This window comes from Telmatherina bonti (genome assembly GCF_933228915.1).
Source record: "Telmatherina bonti genome assembly, chromosome: 10".
In the NCBI taxonomy this organism is placed as follows: domain Eukaryota; kingdom Metazoa; phylum Chordata; class Actinopteri; order Atheriniformes; family Telmatherinidae; genus Telmatherina; species Telmatherina bonti.
The window spans coordinates 32,821,512-32,844,003 of record NC_136628.1 but is presented as its reverse complement, the minus strand read 5'-3'; the positions used below and the strand labels follow the sequence as shown (position 1 = coordinate 32,844,003).

The following is a 22,492-nucleotide window of genomic DNA, read 5'->3' as shown; positions in this document are numbered from 1 at the left end:
TTGCCAGTAAACTGAGCTGTGATTGTGATGTTATTGTCTCCAGCAGTGATCAGACATACATCATGTCAGTTTCATTGCTGCGTATTTCCCGTATCCAGGCCTCCGCTACACAACATGGCTTTTGTTCAGAAGTGAAAACAAAGACTGGTTAATAGCCTGGCCTGTGTGAAGCTATTGTTGTAACAGCAGAGTTTAGAAATACTGGGCTTTTTGTCCTGGACCTGTTGTTTCAGAGTTGATAGCATCTTGATGACTGAGCTGAACTCCAGCGGGAGGCCTCGCCACACAGATGTCAAAAGCTTCCTGCTTCCATCTCACACATTATGCTTTTTATTAACACGAATGTGCACAACTTTTCTGTGTGTGTTATGTGTGTTTAATGCATTGGTGCTTTTTATCTGTGGTTAGTTGGTTACTTTAAACCTTAAACTGGTATAGACCTGTGCAGGTAGTGGGACACACATCCAGAGACAGACATACACATCAGCAAGTTAATAAAAAGTCGAGGTGTGGTTAAAAATCCCCCTTTCTCCTTGGAGCATGCAGGAAGTGAGGCAGATTAAACCTTTTGGACCTGCTAAGTCAACATGTCTCTGCTGTGTGCCGACGTGTTATTGTTCAGTTGTCAGTCGAGCCTTAACTCATAGCGGTCGGCTACACTCACCGTCTACAGACTCAACAATGAGCGCTTATCTGGCCGGCTGCTGCAGAGGGCATCAGCTGCCCCCCGCCCAGTCTCTCTCTCTCGCTCGCTCTTTGCGCACCACATCAGGCATTAGGTAAAGGAAATGCTGGCTTTTCAAAAAAACAAACACTCAGATTAGCCTGCCACCTGCACATGTGAATGTCTCTGTTGTATGTTGTTGGGTAATCCTGATGGAAGCTGTAGAGAAACAGTTGTGTTCATATTTATTCATACCATTTCATTAAAGAAGGGAAAAAACAGCTGCCTGTAAAATAAGCTAAAATTGACTAAAGTAATATTAAATAAAAATTTTATGAAAATCATGACATTATTTTCTAATTCTGGATCAATAGAAATGTTTGGGTTTTTTTTAAAAACAAACAAACAAATAAGATAATTTATTACAAATTACATCACTCATAAACTAATATTTTGTTGAACAATCCTTTATTGTTTCCACTACAGTCAGGTGTTTTCTGTTCCTCTCAGTCAGACTTCTGCACCTGTTGACAGGTATTTTGTCCCACTGTTTAACAAAAAAGTGCTCTAATTTGTCCAATTTGTTTGTTTGTTTTTTTTTATTTCTTCAACTCAATTAAATTAAAAAATAGTGTCTTATATTACTAAATTATATTCTTGCACATTTTTAGTTATTGTTCCTTTTTTAATTCTCCAGTTATTTGAGTGACTGTTATAAATTCAGCCTTTTCTTTAATGAAAGGGGATGAATACATATGAGCACAATTGTAGGTGAATAGATGTACAGAAAAACAAGTATGTGTGGATGTTAGTATACATGGTGGGGGAAGGTTACGTGTGTGTGCTTACAGGAAGCCAAGGCATAACGTTATCCTGGGATTTCGCTTCATGCATGACCAGTGCATGGTTCATTTGTAGGGTTAATGTTTTATTACTTCATAAAAAAAAACTTTACTCTTGTAAATGTTGTCACAATCAATTCTGCACACACTCGAGTGTTTATGTTCGCCGTGGTCAGAAAAGACCGACACTGAAACTGCATTCCTAATTAGGATTAAGGAAGGGGTTAGGCCGTCTGGGGGAGAATGTAAAGCATTTGCAATGAGCGCCACTGCTGCCATCTGTGCAGACTGCGGCGAGGAGCTAATTCCGGCATTGAGTGTGGCATTTTTTAACACAGATTTGTTGGTAGCAGGTTCAGTTCAAGCATGCAGGAGAAGCAGATTCTTACAGCAAGGAGCTCCTCGATTCATTTGGACATGCAACATGTGGAGCACATCAGATTGTTCGCATAACAGAGATGTGTTGCGCCAGGGGAGACCCGCTCAGGCTCTTGTGCCTCGATCTGTTTTGACAAGATTTTCTCACCGTCTCTCTCAAGAGGCTGACCTGAGCTTGAAAAACGATCAGCCAATTATTTCGTAGTGAAGTATGGATGCTTCTATAAGGAAGGAAGAGCGACTGCTGCTTGCTCTCTACCTGGGAGGGATCCCAATTAGCAGGCTGATAGTCTTGTTGCTGCTGACAACCACTATAAATAGAGTCTGTGTTTGAGCTCTGAGCTCCCACTCAGTTGTTACCGAGTTGTACCAACTCTCGATATGACTGATGATATTTTCACAGTGCATCTTTCTTCCTCTCCGACTGCACACAGGGTTAAATAACCCTTCTGGAAAATCACTTTGTGTGCTCATAATTGCACAAACATTTAATGCAGATGTATTCCAGCTGAAAAAGAAGTGTAATTTATTCCACTTTATCTGGCATAAAAGTTCGCAGAAGCTGCTGTGTTCTGGTGTGTCTCTTTGTAGGAAGTCCCTGTGCAAACATCCCACTGTGGAGAGCGACATTATTAGTCCACAGCTCGTTTTGAAGAAAATTGGGTCGTAACTTGTTGCGCAGCTCATGACAGCTTTAAAGAGGACTTGTTTGTGTTTTAATAACATTTTGCATAGGAGTTGTTGATCTGAAACCTTTGAGTTTGTGGATATTTAGAAACAGAGTTGCTTTGAGATCTGCAGACCAGCGTCTGCTGGCGGTTTTACATACGCAGTTAAAAACAAAAGGTGACAGAGCCTTTGCAGCAGTGGCCCCTGCTTTAAGGTACTCCCATCCTCTCAGAGATCGGCTGATCTCTTTAAAAAAAAAAAAGCTTAAGACACATCTTTTTAATCTTGCTCTTACCTAGTTTTATTTGTTTTTATGTTCCTTCTCGATGTTTCTTTTTTTTAATGTTGTTTTAATGTTTTTGTGTTTTGTTGTGAAGTGCTTTGTGATTTTTATCTTGAAAGGCGCTACATAAATAAACCTTTACTTACTTACGTACTTAGCTCATAACTGAATGTGGAAGAGAATGGCTGTCGTAGTTCATACTGATTGTACAGTACTGCAAGTGAAGATGAACAAATAAATACAAAACTGAAATGTGAATTTTGCTTGTTTCATTTAAAATGTAAAGATAAACCTCCACATGAAAAGCATGTGTGTGGCGGGGGGAAAGGGTGTGTTACTGTTTGCATGTTAGAAAGACCACCAGTTCAGCTCTCATAAATGGTCAACATGAAAACCACTTGTACTAATCTAGATTTTGTATCCGCTTTTACCTCTATACCCGGGTCTCCAACTCGGTCCTACGAGGTCCGCAGTCCAGCAGGTTCTCCATGTATCCTTTCTCCAACACAGCTGATCAGAGTGATTGATTCTTTGTGCAGAACCCGATAGATGCATTTACTAGGAGCATGGAATCGAGTAAAAAAAATTTAAAAAATTGTGATTTTTTTTGCTTCACAATTTTAAAATCGATGTTTTGTTTAAATTTTTTTTTCCAAATAAATAATAATAATCCAATATATAAATCTTTGTCATTTTTATTGTCTTTATTAATCTTTTTACTTGTCTTTTTGGGTATTATAGCAGCAGAATGGTGGTCTGGCTAATGTGCTGTTTTTTCCCTAATTGAAGTTAAGAAAATTACTCGCAAAAAATGTTTTGTAGATGTCGCAATTTAAATCAAATAATTTAATCAATAATTTCTCAGTTTTTCTAGCTTATAGAAATATTAAGTTACATATTAAGTTGAAATTTGCACCTTTTGTTACTTAAATGTAACGATTATGAATCGAAAATCTGTTTGAATCAAGTATCGATTCTGAACCGAATCGTCACCCTGAAAATCGGAATCGATTCGAATCTTAAGTTGTTGTCAAATTCACATCCCTACCATTTAATTTGATTCAGGTGCGTTGAAGCAGAAATACGTGGGAAACCTGCTGGATTGCAGGCCTCGTATGACCAAGTTAAATACCCCTGCTCTATAATATGATTTAATTTGTACTTAAAAAACAGTAGAATTATTTTAGTTTACTTAGTTTAGTTTTTTTAGTTTACTTTTCCATCAGGAAGACAGATTCATGTAAATGTGACACAGTGAAAAGCAGGGGCGAATTGTTTCAGAAGAGGCTGCTGGCCTGGAATGACACCGCATCCATATTTTTCCACCAGATTTAGGCTATACTTTCACATCATGGTCATTGTGTCCCTCCTCACAATCCTCTGTGTTCTGTTTAATTAAGACTTCATTCACTCCTACCGCCTGAAACTGTGTCACCAAACAAAGGTCTCCATTGGCATGTGGGCCTGCTGAGACCATGTGAAGAGGCAGTGTGACACCAAACAACTGGACTATTTTTACACAACAACCATCTGATTATCTTACAGCCAATTTGTGTCACATCACTAAATGATGCAGTAACGCTATCAGTGAAGACTGCCCCATGATTATTTCTTCTTTATGGACCAGAACAACTTCGACGCGGACTAATAAGGAAGTACAAGCTTTCTATTTGCATTATTTACAAGCAGACTAGTTTAGGTTTGCTTCTGCGTGTTTTGTTTTATCTGCTGGCATCAAGAATTTTAGACTGTTTTTGTGTAAAAAATCTGATTATCTGAACTAATGTTGATGTTTCTGATGCAATCGGCCATTTATTGTTGCAAAGGTTTGAACCTCGATTGAAGAAGTGTAGCCTGTTTATGGCGTTGCAGAGTGAAAGTGGTGTGAATCCCGCTGTAGCACGTTAAAAGCACGCATTGTAACATGGAAGGGAAAAAAGTTGGTTTTCCTCCTCTGTGGTCCAGTCCTGTGAGCTAGTCATGCTTAGCTTGAGGTTAAAGTTGAGAGCAGGCCAGATGCAGATGCTAACACTGAAACAAAGTGACAGGTTCCCAGGCATTCAGTGACACCATTAACTCCTCCCCATCACCCCCTCTCCTACACCCCCCCTCCATCTTCTCATTGGTTCTGGCCAAGTGTTTCACCCTCCTAAATCAGAGGGCTCAGCAGCAGTAAGGCACTTGGTTTGGTTCAGACTCACCGGTCGGGGCTTGCAGGAACTTAATATTCAAAAGCCGAATAAATGAATAGACAAGGACACCTTGCAGGCAGAGCTGAACCGTGTCTGAGTTCGCCTGAACAAGATGGGATGCATTGAATTAACTCTTGATACTAGGAAACAGCTCGCGGACAGATTAGTTGGTCCACCTGTGGTAGAACGGTTGGTGGGGAAAGGAAAAAGTCAGACACATCAGAGTTAGTTCCGGTCTCGAGTCATTACAGCTGCAGATTTGGTGGTCGAAAAGAGCAGTCTGATCATCAACTGTTTGCATCGGTTGGAGCACTTCACCTTTTCACTCAGTGCTTTTTGCCCACATTTCGCACAGGAACTTTATTTTTTTATTTTTTTCTACAGTTCTCCTGATTTTCTCTGGATCATTCCCGAAATACAAAGATAATTTACATTTCTGTAAACATGAATAAGGTTTTAGAAAAATGTTCATTTTTAATAATAACACGAATGTTATGCAGAAGAGAAAGTTTTATTTTCAAAAACAATATAGAGCTAACTATATAACTGAATTGATTGAAAGTAAACTCATAAGACGGTGCTGCTTTGGACAAATTTCCCTCCTTCAGACGTTTACATATAATGTTATCTTTTTGAAAATCATTATATTTTCATTTATTTGCAAAGGCAGCTTCTTTTTGTTTATTTATATACTGCGTTTATAGCTGCCTTTTCATTGGCGACTGGTTTTCAGGGCAGCCCTCGGTCGCTGCTTGAACACACACCGGGAGCTGGATGGCGGCTGCTCTTGTTTCCTGGCAACGTTTTTCAGCGAGTGTATTCTCAGCTTGCTGCTTCGCAACTTCGTGGTGTTGAATTTCTTTAACATTTGGACAACTTTGGTGTTTCTGTGAGCGTCTTAGCTTCTACTGAACTCCTGAGACAAACTTCAGCCTTGTTAGTTCAGGTGACGTCACACAGATAGGGACTGCAGTGGTCAAAGTTCATTCATCTCTCATTGAGCTTTTCTTCTTCATTCGAACCAGACGCTGAAACAACTCACAGTGTCAGGGCAGGAATTACGAACATGTGACCACGGGGGAACTGTATTTGTCTGAATGAAGAAGCAAGACCATTTTTTGCCATCTTGACATGATATTTGATGCGTGCATCTTACTTTGCTGTACTTGATGCCTAATATGGCCAATAGCAGTTTCAACCACACTTACAATGCAGCATCCCGCTCTGAATCAGAGCCAATCAGAGGTGAGAACATCTGCAACATGTTAGATGCGCCAGTACCACCAACGTAAAATAATAGTTTTGACATTGGATAACTTCTCTGGGTGTTTTGAAAAGACAAAAAGCAGATCCAAAAGCAGCTCTTAGTTACAGGTCAGCATCTACCATGTTAACCAGTGGAGTCCTTATGAATGTCCTTTCATTTACTGTGTTGGGAAGCAGAGCCAAACCAGTTTTTTTTTTTTTTTTTTTTTTTTTTACTCTACAGCTCAAAAAATATCTCAAAGTGTTTCCAGAAAGCATATACACCGACTTCCTGAAAATGTGGATCCGTTCCTTTCCAGATCATTTAAAAAGCTCATTTGCTGGTGTTTTGTTAAGTGGCTGGGAGATTTCCATCAGACATGGAGATGGGAAGCTGGAAACCTGTTTCCTGACTTTGCAGGAAAATATTACAGTGTGACCCAAATACCAGAGCAAACCTCGAACTGAGTAGTACACTCCACCCATGTAATACATGTCGATTTGATATAGCCACATATTTTACATTCATTTTTATTTTGCTTGGAATGAGGACGCACTTCATTTGTTAAGCAGCTGAGGGGACATCTGACACTTTAGTGTCATATTCATCCCATCCTCGATAGTTCTACCTTGCTGTAAGGCCCGTAGACAGTACTGGCATTGTTAATGTAAACTGTTAACAAGCAGGAGATCCGCAGGGAAGTACTCCATGCTTGTGCTTTATTACAGGTCATTTCATGGTTCAAATGTACAAACATCTGTCACTGAAAGCTTTTTGAAAGAAATTGCTGCTTTTTTTTTATCTAGATAACAAAAAGTGATTTCCCCAGTCGACCAGAGAGATTACACAGCTGGAAAAGTTAACTCTGATATATTTACATGTGGAATTATTCTTCTGTGGCTTTGCACGACTGGCAACACAGAGAGCGGGAAGGTAAAAGGAGGTGTCAGTGGAGGAAAAGTAAAGTTTCTGTGGGGATGGGAAGAGATGAGCGCAGCTGTGACTAGACAACCTTCAGGTCATTCTCCCTGCCAGCTCAGCGCTAAAGCCGTTCCCTCCTCGTTGGAGTGCCACAACCTTACCGCTCAAGATGTATTCTGTTTAGTCACTTTCCCCACCAGCTACCAAAACAGGTGGGACCGTGTTCGTCACTGGTCATCATGGGGTGGGTGGGAGTGGAGGGTATTATGGAAAAGAATAGAAAAAAAAGAAAGAATCCAGTTACTATGGAAATTTCCATGATGTTTCTATGGGAACTGGAGCATCAGAGCCTGCTTTGGTTCGGATGTAGCAGTAATCGTGTCTCAGAAAGAAGCTTATGATAATATGCAATGCTCTTATGAATTAATTTGTCCGGCTTTGTGTCCCAGCTGACATCATACACTCATCAAATGAAAATTAGCATCTCCTCGTGGTAAAGCGTGCAAGACATGAGTGTGTCAGCAAGCATGCCGTCGAGTCGAAAGCTTGCCTTCAGTCAGAGCACCACTGTTCTGGTTCATGGTTTAAACATCTGAATATAAATGTTTATTTCACTTATTTTCCATGATGCTGTTATTTTGTTTGGTAAAATTACACTTTAAAGCATTTAGATTGAAACAGTAGATACTTTAATGTTGTATATTTGTGCCATTTATGCTAAAAAAAAAAGGCACTTCTGAGGAACTAAAAGCTAAGAATGTTTTAATGAAGACACTCCTAATGAAACTTATGTCTATAAAACAGTATATATATTTGTTTTTACTTGTTTAATGTTTTCCCGTGAAGCATTATCCCTATCAGAAACCTGGAAGTCGTGCGTGCAATGCTAAAAACACCGACCTAGTTTGTACGAGAACATTTTCACCCTTTAAAAGCTGTTCTGTGTGCTTTCAGAAAGCAAACTCCAACAGGGATTCCTTAAAGCGAAGACAAAGTGTGACGTGGCAGGGGACTCGTCTACCTCTTTACACAGCATAAATTGTTATGGTCAAGTCCACAATCTGCTGTGTATGAGAGGCATTAATGCCATTCTTAGGACTTAATCTAATTTTAAAGAGAAATAAATAATCTATTTTAATATCAAAACAGAAAATTTGCTATATAAAATTCCTATGTGAGTATACAGTCCGCACAGTGTTTTCCTCTGTCAGATCACAAGTTTAAGACTAATAACATGATGAAAGAACAATGCCTTCTGCAAATGTTCTTGTCCTCATGTGGGCGATTGAGAAAAGATGTTCTGGCCCAGTTAGATGCTTTGTGGACACCGTGCTTATTCGTGCTAAATGCATTGAGGTTAATGTTGATAGTTCGCTGCCGTTCTGCTGTAGATGCTTCTGGAAAGGTGCAGTTCAAACACATCAGTAAAACAAAGGTATAAATTTTAAAAAGGAGAATTTTATTGTTTTGTTTCGACTCGTGTTTTAGTCCGTTGTTTTTTGTGATGGAATCGATTAAAAGTAACTAAAGTGCTTTTTTCCAGGACCTAAAAAGCATTACACAAAAAAAACTTTTTTGTTTTACTTTGTTCTACTTAAACCATCACGATTAATAAAATCCAATCCAGTCTAATTTATTTATAGAAACACAATGCTGTTAACCAAAGTGCTGAGCAATGAAACAAAAATTAAAGTTTAAAAGTAAAAGTCACATCTGAATGCAGATACTACAGCCAATTGTTACTCTTTTAAATTTCAGCAAAAATATTTATCTCTCAAGCAGCCATCCAAACATGAAACATCCAAGCTTTGTTTAATGAAATAAAAAAAAGAAGCCCAGTCAGGAGTTTAATTACAGTTACATTACAGATAAATTAGTAACTGCAGTACAGTTTAGTTTCAGCCCATATTAAACTGGAGATTAATACTTGCTCACATTTAAAGTCCAGAGAACCTCTTTCCTTCTTTGTTTCATTTCATTCATTCATTCTTTTAGCTTTAATTATGAACATATTTATGATGTTACTTTTTGGGATAAATCGTTAGTAAACAGCTATGCCTCGGCAACCAGCTGAGCGGAGTCTTCCTCCTCACATCCTTTCTTCTTCCCTCCACCACAGCCTTACAGCTTCCTCTGCTCACCAGCTATGTTACCTAGTTTGCATGTTTACTGATGTCTGAACTGGAAACAAGGTGCTGAATATGTATCAGGGGTATGTAGGCCATGTTGTTCATGTAACTTTAGCTATGTAGCACGCACTCTTCTCATGTCCCAGCACCTGACCAGTCTACGTCGCCCATAAGAAGGTGTCAAAGTGCACGCACAGTTTTCTCACAAGCTGTTATGAGGCAATGCCACTGTTAAAAAAGAGCTTATATCATTTGGAGGACACGGCCTTGGAGATGTCAGCAGCTGATGTGACACCGGTCCTGGAGCAGGAGGGGGTTTTATTGAGACAAGTATTTTATCTGGACCAGGGAAGGATATGAAGTTCATACTTATTAAACAGCCCATTTGGGAAGAAATAATCCATCAGATTAGAGTGAATATAATAACAAATTAAGTGTTTCTGAATCGGAAAAGCATGCAAGGAGTTTTTAGATAGGAACTGTTGATTGTGTGCAAAAGTGTGTGTACGTACTTTGATGTCTGAGCTTCTAAAGGGGCGTGGGAATCTTCTCCACAGGCACGAGGTGGAGATGCTCCACGGGGAATATCACTGGTTGCTTAATTGAAACTTTCTATTTGTGAAAACAGCATCATCTCCCTGGATTTACTGAGGAGTGGTACAGGAAACAAGCGCAGCCTCCCGGGGGAAACTGCAAAACAAGGAGGGGCTCATTACACCACGCTGGAATCAAGAAATACCCTGCTCTTCTGGGTCTTCTCTATTGTTCAGTGATGTAAAACTGAGAGGGGGGGGGCTATCAGGGCATTACACTAAGATTACAGAATAGCCTGAGCTGTTGGAGGCGGAAAGGAAGATAGATTAAAAAGAAACCAGGAAAAAAAACTTTAATGCAGATTTGCAGATTACAAGTTGTCACATCTGTACAGGACAAGAAAGAAAGGTCTTATGTAAGTACGAAACACCTGATTAACATCCCAAACCTGCATCCCACGTTGTCACGCTGGCCACATGCGTGGTTATCTCCAACTCTGAGGGTGAGACCTGTTAAAGGACGCCGGAATGCAGACAGGGTGAGTTTGGCATGACCAGGGAAGGATGCGTCAGTCAGACTGGAGGAGAGATGGGAAACATCGCTCTCATAACACCCAGTCAGCACTTCCTGATACTTTACCGGCCCGTCCAGCTGTGTACTTTTGTTACAGAGCTGAAGGAAGATGCAGTCAGTGGCTTACTGTCACCAGTAATCCTTCAAATATCATCATTTTTGAGTCATTAATGTTGTTTATTTCGAGTTTAATTTCTACCTAAAACAAAAAATTTTATTTTAATCTGAAAAATTAAACTTTAAAAAGCTTGTTTTTATTTCTTTTTTTACATTTGTTTTCATTATTAAGTCACAAGTGATGTGTTGTTCCCATTGACCAGCGAGCATTATGATGTAGCTGAACACCGACCCAAGGCCAGTATTTTTGAATGGGGAGGGGTTAATGTGCTTTTCTGGACAGCTGTTTCCACAGCAGACCTCTTAGGTCTGTCATGTTGAATCTTAATGAAACATCAAGCTTTTTATTTCTATATCAGGCTCATTTCAGCACCTAATCTTCTCTAATTCTGACTGAATAAAGGAGGAGTACAGAGATTAGGAGGAAACCCCGTCGTTGATTGCTGTGATTAACAGAAAATAATCCCAAATTAATCACCTGGAATGATTTCTTGTTAACTTTGAGTTCTATTTTAACGCTGCATATTTGGATACTTTGGTATGCTGGCTTACTTGGCCTAGTTAGGTTGGGTATTGTGTTACACAGCACGATGAGTGCATTTGAAACTTAAAACTCGGAGGTTTTTACTGGCATGCCACGCATGAAAAGCTTTTGTCAGAAACGGTAAATATAGCACATCCCTGAATTAGGATAGATGGAATTCATTTCTTTGTATTCAGTCTTATTCTTACCTTTCTGCGGAAAGAAAACGTCGCCCTTAAAGTCACTTTTCGTCAAAGGACAACAAGCGTTTGTAGAAGAATGTAGCGGTAGTGTGAGGAACTGTCAGTGTGTGTGTGTGTGTGTGTGTGTGTGTGTGTGTGTGTGTGTGTGTGTGTGTGTGTGTGTGTGTGTGTGTAAATCGAAGAGCATTTTTTTCTCTTTCCATCCGAACTACGAGCCTTTTTTTCCTGCTGAGGATAAACAGACTTCCACTGGATCGCTTTGTGTGTTGAATGTCACATTTCTGAAAAAGTCAAACTTCATATCCATCCTTCTCTACTGGGGTTTTAGTCACTTTTAAACTTGTCAGGCTCCTTTTCATTCGCTGCTGTGGAAATAACCTGGAAGAGGTCTCATTGCTGCTCAGCACAAAATAAAAATTAACTTAAAGATGCAACAATTAACCAGTTATAATCTGATATTAATGTGTGCCTTCAGCTCTGCTTCTTAATGATATCCTCATTTGGTGTAGGCTGCCGATATTGCAACAAAGCGTGCTTTTGTTTTTGCTACCGCCGCCACTGAGCGAGATCAGCACACTGATCTGGATTCAGATTTTTTTTTAATTGAAAGGCTTTATTCATAGCTTAGTGACTTCAGGATGAATTGCACCCACACTCTCATTTTAAATTAATGAGCATTTGAGCAACAACTGGCTATTAAACAGATCTTACCAAGTTAATACCTCTCGCTCTGCTAGAAAAGCCAGATAAAGTGTGAGCATGAGCTCAAGGCACAGAGAGATTGTAAGAATTACCGCCTTCTTACGCTCATGTGGTGTTACTGCTGCCGCTTGCAGCAAAGCACAAGCCTCCATCTTGTTATGATCTTCAGAAACACCAAGGGGCTAATCAGCTTAGCGTGTCTGCTTTAGCAGGTGACCCTACACACTGCTGTGTATCCAGATAACAGGTGGTGGAGGTCAGGTTATCCCTCTTTCTTCTGAGTCAGAGACCTTAAACCTCCTCCACCACTAATGACTTACTGACTGCACCAACTGGATGCTGTTCCTGCTCTGCTGTCTGCAGCATTCAGAGGTGGGGTCACTCCCTTTTCAACTTTTTGTTGACCTCTAAATGGTAGTTTTTAAGGCATTTATATCACAACCAGGAGACATGCAGCCCAACAACTCTGGTAATCACAATTTAGTGATTACAAAAGTTTGACAACACTTTTATGATGCTAAGAGACATGTAATGTCCAAAGACCAACAGGTGAGCAGGAGGTTATATGTGCCTGAAAAGAACACAAGTAATAGTCGTCTATGGCTGCATAATGCATGGTGGCTCCCGAAATGAGCTGCAATGGAGTTGGTTTTGTGAGTATAGTTGGTAAATTGTTGCATTTTACATCATTTCAGCCTCAGTCTGATAATGGAGTTTGTCCTGAGACAAATAAAGGGTTAAAGAGCTGCTGCTCTATATGCATTTTTTAGCTCATAAGCAAACACTGATACACTTATTACTTATTCATTTGCATATTCCTTTAAAAAAAAAACAACCGGAAATTAAATGACATTTTTACATAAACAACAACCAAAAATAGCAAAAATGATGGCTTCACCCTGTAGGTGGCTGGGGAGGCTTTCTCAAGACTTACTTTGTTTGTTATGGCCTGTGATGCTGATAAACCAATAACCTCTCACTTTAAAGTCCTGTTTGGTTGGAGGGAAGCCAACGTTAGCCAGCTAACCGTGACATTGTAATGCATTTATATAGACTGGACCTCCAAGCCTCACTGTGACTTTGTGTAGCCTGCTCGCTGCAAGTCAGATATCCTTGATATCCAGACATCGCATCTTGCTGATGCGAATGTCCAGTAGAAAATAGATTGAATAAAAATAGATTTTTTCGGTGACCCTGCACCCAAAAGCCAGAACATCATTTTAGATCACAGCCGACGAAGTGTCGATGAGCATGTTTCTTAGTTAATAAGTCACGTGGAAATTATTTGTGGGAGTTTAACCATGGACAAAATCGGCTGTGAGGATGATTCAGCAATGCCCCCTCCCAAGGCCCCTGTCCCTCAGATGGTTCTGGGGTGCTTTTGCCCCATTAGTCCCACATGGGTAACAGCATCAGGCCCAGAGACAGAGAGGGAGAGGGAGGGTTAGCAGGCAGTTGAACTACTGGCATGGCAAGCTTACCCTGAAAAGGGCACATGCCTCCCTGCACAATTATCCACTGTGCATAGAAACAGCACCCCCCTCCCGCACCCTTAGCTCACACACCCACACATGCACACTTACACAATGATTTAACCAACAAAACTAAAACTGGAAGATGGATGGGAACAGAACAAGGACATTTATTTTATTCTGTTAATCGTGAAATGTGATATGACTGCGCGCATCGCAGACTCCCCCCCAAGGAGAGCGGAAGGAAAAGCCAAACATGAGTGCTTGTCAACTGGTATTTTACATATAGCATGAGATCATCGCTGCATCATGAAAATTCATGCTTCAGAGAGTCTAATGTTGCCTTCTCCCTCTCGTTTCACAGGCTACTTGAGCGTGTTAGCAGTGGTACTGAGAACAAACAGCGAGTCGCCGGGGATAGACGAGTTTGGCAGTAAGAGCTACCACATAAAAACATCCACAGAAAAAAGCTGAAAACACTCATCCATCTTGAATTAGCTCATGTTTTTCTTCGTTTGCCCTGCAGGTGTTGAGTTATCATGTTTGATTGAGTCCATTTCTACAGTAAATCCCAGAATTGAATGGAAGAAGATAACAAATGGGGGACCGAGTTACGTGTACTTTGACAGGAAAATCTCAGGTAATAAACTTCACAAACACAAATCAAACCAAAGTTTCTCTCATATTTACTTGTCCTTTACTTATATATGTGGGGTTTTTTTTGTTTTTTTTCCTGACAGGTGACCTGGAAAACAGAGCTATAATCAGAGAACCGGCCACGCTAGTGATAACAAACGCCACAAGATCGGACACAGCCAAGTATCGTTGTGAGGTCACCGCTCCCGATGACCAGAAATCCTTCGATGAGATCGTAATTGACCTCGTTGTGAGAGGTATCCTGACTGATTGTGTGTCCGTGTTAAAAATATGTCACGCATCCTTAAAAAGTCTGAAAAGAAGCCATCATTGTGCCCCTTCAAGGAGAAACCTCGCTCAGTGAATCACACTTCAGATGCTGTAAAACGAAACCAGCGCCGTAGGTCGCTGCGAGCCGTTGGCATACATACTGTACGAGGATGCGTTATGACCAGAACTGCCCAGCTGCAAAGGCGTGTTCTGGGCTATAAGGGGAAACCTCTGAAACTACATCTGCTCCGAATTGCAGCGCTAAAGAAAGCAAGCGCTGCGTGTTTTGGTGGCGTTTTCTGGCACAGCCCAAAATCCGTGTGGCCGTCCGGTGCTGTCATGCGGTGTCAGTCCAGTCATCCATGAGGAGTCAGAGTGACATTGTCTTGTTGTTTTTAACCCCAGCAGCATCATCATGTGGTTGGTTTGGTTTGTTTTTTTTTCTCTCTGCGATGCTTTTCCAGCATAACTCCCTGCATGACAGCTCTCTGCCCTGACCAGCATCATATGTTGTGTGTCTCCACAGTGAAGCCGGTGGTGCCGAAATGCAGCGTTCCAAAGTCGGTGCCTTTCGGGAAGCCGGCCGAGCTGAACTGCATGGAGGAAGAGGGCTTTCCCAAGTCTCAGTACCAATGGTTCAAGAACTCGGAGGAGATTCCCGTCGACGCTAAGAACAGCCTCAAATTCAAGAACTCGTCGTATACGCTCAGCGTGGAAACAGGGACTCTGGTCAGTGGCATGTGTCTGGGACAAGGACACACATGAGTGACAAGGGCGGGGCAGTGGGGGGACGGTGGCCTAATGCCCAGGGGTGGAGGTGGATATTTTTGGGGAGACAGTTGATGGTGTGAGAGGGCTTGAGCCACGAGGGGAATCTGCTGTCGTCGTTTGCACATTCCTCAATTCTAGCCTACTTTCCAGCACGGCTCTCCTGTCAACCTTCAGATGTGACGCAGCGCAGGACAACACTGTTTGTCTGTCTGTGGACAGGTCACAGCTGTAGCTACGGAGGTGTGGGGAAGGTTTTTCTCACCCCACTTAAGACTTCATGATTGAGATATCACACACTTAGCACTCCTATCTGCTGTTCTGGTGGGAAAGAACACCTCAGACAGCACAGTTAGGGCAGAAAAGCTTCTCTGATGAAATAAAAGACTAAATAAATTCATTAAAATACAATTAATATGTTATTTATGGAACTGCGCCAGCTGTGTGAAGCTCTGTGGAAAAGTCTTGATCCACTCCATTCTTTTTTATATTTTGCTTCCAGGCAGCCTGACTTTCAGTAACCTGTTCAAGTAGTCTGGAGCAACAGGTCTTTAGACTTTCTGAAGGTCTTTCAGAGTTTTTCCTTTGGATGTTTTTACACATTTTCAGTCCAGTTCTTGTAACTTACCATTTTCTAAGAAGTATGATGTACATTTGCTAAGCGATTTTACATCACAGCCAACTTAGCAAGGAACCCAGAACCCAGAAGACAGTTGTATCTTTAGACAGGGTCCTGCCAGCAGGCGGTCACAAAGACGCATTGCTTGTCACCATTTAGTAGCATCTAAAAACAAATGTTATAGATGTCGCAGTTAGAAAGACTTTAGAAACGTTTTCTAGCCAAACAGCTATTAAATGTACACTTGGCAAATCTGCGTGATTTGCAAACATCCTCCAACTTCAGTGGTGGAACAAAGATAAATATTTGTTATGAATTCTATTGGTGGTCTGGAAGAAGTCCCTAAGCAGACGGATGTCACATGACACTGTAAATCAGCAGCAACAGGTCTGATGGAGGGATGAATCGTCCTTAGAACTTGGAGATCCATCCATCCATCTATCCATCCATCCATCATCCATCCATCCAACCATTCATCATCCGTCTATCCATCCATCCATCCTCTGTCATCCATCCAACATCCATCCATCATCCAACCATCCATCATCCATCCATCCAACCATTCATCATCCGTCTATCCATCCATCCATCCTCTGTCATCCATCCATCCATCCATGCAACATCCATCCATCATCCAACCATCCATCATCCATCCATCCAACCATCCATCATCCATCTACCCATCATCCATCCACCCATCCATCTATCATCAATACATTCATCATCCATCTATCCATCCTCTGTCATCCATCCATGCAACCATCCATCCATCATCCATGCAAACATCCATCTAGCCATCATCCAACCATCCATCATCCATCTACCCATCATCCATCCACCCATCCATCTATCATCAATACATTCATCATCCATCTATCCATCCTCTGTCATCCATCCATGCAACCATCCATCCTTCCAACCATCCATCATCCATGCAAACATCCATCTAGCCATCATCCAACCATCCATCATCCATCTAGCCATCATCCATCCTTCCATCCACCTGTCATCAATACATTCATCATCCATCTATCCATCCATCCATCCTCTGTCATCCATCCATCCATCCATGCAACCATCCATCCAAATATCCATCATCCATCCATCCATCCAACCATCCTATCATCCATTAATCCATCCAAACATCCATCCATCCATCTATCTATCCATCCATCATCCATCTATCCATCATCCATCCATCCATCCATCTGTCATCAATCCATTCATCATCCATCCATCAATACATTCAACATCCATCTATCCATAATCCATCCATCATCTATTAATCCATCCAAACATCCATCCATCCATCATCCATCTATCCATCATCCATCCATCCATCAATACATTCAACATCCATCTATCCATAATCCATCCATCCATCCATCATCTATTAATCCATCCAAACATCCATACATCCATCTATCCATCCATCATCCATCTAGCCATCATCCATCCTTCCATCCACCTGTCATCAATACATTCATCATCCATCTATCCATCCATCCATCCTCTGTCATCCATCCATCCAAATATCCATCTATCCTTCATCCATCCATCCCTCCATCCAACCATCCATCATCCATTAATCCATCCAAACATCCATCCATTCATCTATCCATCCATCCATCATCCATCTATCCATCATCTATCCATCTGTCATCAATCCATTTATCATCCATCCATCAATACATTTATCATCCATCCATCCTCTGTCATCCATCCATCCAACCATCCATCATCCATTAATCCATCCAAATATCCATCTATCCATCATCCATCCATCCCTTCATCCATCCATCTGTTCATTGATTCATCAATCCGTTCATCATCTATCCATCCATCCATTTATCCATTCATCCAACCATCAATCCGTTTATCATCCTTCCATCCACAAAAATTAAATAGAAATGCATCAGCCATAACTGTATTATTTTGATCCAAGTGTGTAAAACATGACAAAACAGTAAAATAACATAATCAGGTTCCATCAGCCCACTTCTTTTTTTATTTGTCCTCTGCAGAAATTCAGTGAAGTTAGAAAAGAAGACGCAGGCGAGTACTTCTGCCGAGCGAAGAACGATGCAGGAGAGGCTCAGTGTGCAGCCCAGACGATGGAAGTCTGTGAGTGTGGAGATGACATCATGGATACTTTGCTGTTTAAAACTGTATGAAAACTGGGACCAAATACAAACAGAAATGCTTCATTTCTTCATTTCTGACTTCAACTCTACAGATGATATTGACATTGTGGGAATCATACTGGGAGTACTGGTGGTGGTCATAGTGCTCTTATGTATAACAGTGGGAATCTGCTGCGCGTACAAACAAGGCTACTTCTCAAGTCAAAAACAGACGGGGAACAAGTAAGACATGAACACGTTGTTTACTTAGATGAGCCATGCTGCAGGCAGCTGCTTGTTGAACTCTGCTGTGGTTTGTCTCTTAGTTACAAAGTTCCAGCGAAAGGAGACGGAGTGGACTACGTCCGGACAGAGGATGAGGTTTGTAGACCTTTTCTTTCAGAGTCCATTCACGTTGGGTCCTTTTTGCCCAGAATAACTACAGACTTCAGGAAGTGTCCAAACAGTCAGAAGGTTTACAGCAGGGATCACCAATCCTGGTCCTGAAGGGCTGCAGGTTTTCCAAGTGACCCTGCTGGAAAACTCCAGTCTCAGACCCAGACAAGCTCTGCTCATGTCCACTAAACACACACTGATTTGAATCAGGTGTGTTGCAGCAGGGAAACTTGGAGAACCTGCAGGGCACCGGTCCTCAGGGACCCGGATCCCTGGTTTACAGGCTACAGGTTGTTCAGAACCTCTTCCTTTACTTCTGGGTTTGGAGCTGAGCAGTGAATCCAGGCAGGAGCAGTTCAACACTTCCTTTCATGTTTAAGTGTGTTTTATAGGTCTAGTTCTACGCAGACGAACAGAATCAATCAGAATCATTTGGACTGTCAACAAAATGACTCAACAGACAGAATTCAGGCAGCTGTCAGCTCAGATTCAGTACAAACATAAATCCATGAATTTCATTTCTAACTTCATATTATCCAAGATAAATTATTAACACTTTGATAACAAACCAATTCTAGCCTTTATTTTATCTCATTTTTCAAAATTATTTTACCTGTATGGAACATTTTTACACATATTTTGGATATTGTTTATTAAGAAATTTATCAATTTTTAATTTTTAGTTATTTAAATTTATTCAATTTTGTTCAAGTCTTTTTCTTTTTTTCTTTTACAGATTTTTTCTTTTGATTGATTTAACTGATAAAATTGGAAATAAGTTGGATATTAAGGGTTAAATACAAATAATAAAGTATTAAAATAATTCATTATGTGTTCTCACTTATTATACCAGATTAATGATTATTTTTATTATCATTATGATCATTATAATTCATTATTATCCTATTATTACCATATTATCGTTGTTATCATTATAATTATTATTATTATTATTATTATTATTGCATGGAAATTATGAAGACATTACAAGTGTAATTTTCTGTAAAACCTGCAGCTGCACGTTGCCTTTTCTGTTTTTTGACTGGATTTTCATAAAACATGGATTAAGATAGATTTTTCACAGATTGTGTGTGTGTGTGTGTGTATGTATATATATATATACACACATATATATATATATAGTTATACATGGGGGTAGTATTCTCAGCTCTGCCTGAATTCACTGTTCATCTTTGCCCCCGTTGGACTGTGTTCTGCCTGCAGGGCGACTTCCGACACAAGTCATCGTTTGTGATCTGAAGGTGGAGAGGACAACGAGGGCCGTTGTGCTGAGTGGAAGACGTGACACGGGGGCCTGCCCTCCACGCTGGCGGACCACAGAGCCGCCGCGGTTCACGCTCTCAGCTCGCAGCATGACTGAAATCCAACTACTCACATTTGCCAAAGGTGACAGGAACTCGCAGGACAACGATGTGTAAAAACAATACATGCTTACGGACGGAAAATAATTTACCATTTATCACCTTCAGCTGAGTTTATTTGCTAAGTTACAGTTCTTATTTACAGTTACTGCATGGTTTTAAACACTAACTGAGGTGGAGGAAGAGGAGGCTCCGTCCTCCACCATGGGGACTTTCTACTGTAAACATTTTGCTTCAAACTTTTCGTCATTTGTATAACGTTTCTTTTCTACTGTTGAAATTTTGCCAGACTATTTTTGATGGAAGATATTTTAAAATGCCTATAGATAAAGGTTTACTTTTTTAAACATTTGTAAAATACTAACATTTATTTCATTTTGTTTCTTTTTTTTTTCCTTTCATTTTTCTTTTTCTCGGGTTGTGGATAAAAACATGTAACACTTTAACCACTTTGCATCAAACTGTAAGTATTTACACCTTTGCAAGACAAAAAAAAAAGACTTGTAGTTGCATATCAAGATGTGCGTCTTGATCGGTGGTCTTACATCCTGAATATCTCCGCTGGGGGCTCCCCAGGTTCTGTTGTAAGAGACTTCCACGTTCATGTTTGTAGATAGTCTTAGGAGGACGCTTTGAAGAGTGCCAGTCAAATGCTGTGAAACACTGTCCACACTCAGTGCTGTGTTTTTCTTTATTTTAAGTGTCCTTCCATGCTTGCTGTTAATCTTGTATATATTGCTGTCAACCATACGGTCTCTGTTCGGTATTACACGATAACAACAAGAGTGATGATCATAATAAAGGGTTGGTTTGTAAGTTAACCTTCCAGACTCAAAGGAATAACTGATAAAAAGCTGAGTTAAAAGATCTTTTCGAAGATCATGACAGACTACTGAAGGTATCAAATGCCCAAAACATAATCATGCAGGTTTGGTTGCTTAAACACTTTCAGTTTAACAAATCCAGGAGCGCGGTGAGAAGCTAGTCTCAGATTAAATCTACATTTGACAATTAAATCAGAATCATTGCAGAGGTTTTATCCTTTCTGTCTTCCTGATGTGACGCTGTGTGCCAGGCTGATGAGGCGTTCACATTATTTCCTCTCATGCTGTCAGTATGTGCTCCGCCTTTCGCCCAAATGACTGCTGGGATAGGCTCCAGCTTCCCCGCGAACATTCGTCGGACTAAGCGGTTAGGATCATGAAAGAATGAATGTCAGTATTTGCTCCAATCGTTCATTTTCCTGACTAAAAAAAGATGGCGAGCAAGCATCAGCTGATCCTGAACCTGATAAAATGAAGAGGTATCCTACGCAGTGGAGAGTCATTATGTTGAGGAAAAAATGGGGATTAATCTCACCTCATTTAAGGTTGTTTTATTGCTTTGGTGCAACATAAATTAAATATCTATCGTGATTTTTTTAAATGTATCGTCTTCAGTGCAACCAAGCCTTCAGTTTTTAAAATGAATCCTGATTGTTTGTCTACTCAGCAAAGCTGAAGGCAAACAGAACTGATCCTGCATCAGTTCCAGTAAAATATAACTGGATGGGTCTGGAGGGTTGACAGTTGTACTGACTGTAAATAAGTATTTGTGATTTCTTGTTTTGTTTTGGGGTTTTTTTCTCTCTCTCACATGATCATGTAAGTTGGTGACAAATGAAAGAAAAATTGAGGCGAAATGAAACTCTTTCCATTTGTAAGACTGAGAACAGTTAACATTTCATCAGATTATCAGGAGAAACTTCTTGGATCCGTTTTTAAATCATCTTTCAGAGCAAACGGATCTCGTTGCCTTCTACTAATTCCACCCTCAGAACAGATCTTTAAAGATAAAAACCACCTGATCTTTGTCAGTGTTTATATAATCCTCTCTTATTCTGATTTATAATGAGCAGGAGGTGAAATGTTAACTGAATGCCAGTCGTGGGAGAGACGATCTGCCCACCGTTTGCACATCAGCATCCTCAGACTCAACACGTCGCATCACAGAACCAACATGTCAAAACACAGTTTGCCCAGGAAAGAACAGGATCTAAGCTGTACAGCAGGTCGATGCATTCATACACCACACTTCATTCCTCTTAAGTGCCTTCAGAGTTGTCCATTTCCCCCCTCGCTTCCTCTTTCCTCCACACCTTTCCTGCTTTTTAACCACAAGCACGGCGTTTGAGAGGAATGATGCTACAGTCCCGCTTCCCTTTTTCACATATTTTCACATATTTATTTCTGTAAATACTTTTTGTTTTTTCATAGATTTGAAGGTGTAGACATGTTGAAGTAGCAATTAAAAATTTTAGTGCCTACATATATATATATATATATATATATATATATATATATATATATATATATATATATATATATATATATATATATATATATATATATATATATATATATATATATATATATAATATACATAGGGGACATATTTTTAGTGAAGACAGCACTATAAGGCCAAACAAACAGAAATAAAGAGAAAAAGTGGGGGAAAAAACTTGATTTCCAGAGTAGAAACCTTGTTAGGATCTCTGTTTTGCGGCTGGTTCGTTTGTGTTGTTTATGTCCAAACAAAGAGCTGAATCTATTTGCTGAACTGCTCATGTGTCGACTCCACACACAACATCTGACCCACCTGAACGTGTGTTTGCAGACTGGGTGGATGTTCGGTCTGTCCAGTTTCCAGTTTGTGTCACTAACAACTGCTCCATCATGACCCTCTGAACCACATGTGCACACAGGAGATTGTCAACATGGGGCCTGCTGGCGTTGCTTTTCTTCATTTTAGAGCCGCTATTTGTGATTAATAAAACTCACTTGTTACATGAGCGCTGACTTTTGTCGCCTG

General features: G+C 40.4%; 1 protein-coding gene across 1 annotated transcript in view; it reads left to right on the top strand.

Annotated features, from left to right (window-relative positions):
- LOC306761097 (junctional adhesion molecule 3B-like) overlaps positions 1-21,942 on the top strand; it is a 45,575-nt gene extending 23,633 nt beyond the window's left edge. The window contains exons 2-9 of the mRNA XM_079247191.1: positions 13,813-13,881; positions 13,975-14,088; positions 14,189-14,341; positions 14,881-15,083; positions 17,766-17,865; positions 17,978-18,107; positions 18,191-18,245; positions 19,485-21,942. Of these exons, the coding sequence (XP_079103317.1) occupies positions 13,813-13,881; positions 13,975-14,088; positions 14,189-14,341; positions 14,881-15,083; positions 17,766-17,865; positions 17,978-18,107; positions 18,191-18,245; positions 19,485-19,520 (860 nt within the window). The 3' untranslated portion in view covers positions 19,521-21,942. The remainder of the gene's footprint in view (positions 1-13,812; positions 13,882-13,974; positions 14,089-14,188; positions 14,342-14,880; positions 15,084-17,765; positions 17,866-17,977; positions 18,108-18,190; positions 18,246-19,484) is intronic.
- Positions 21,943-22,492: the final 550 nt, after the last annotated feature.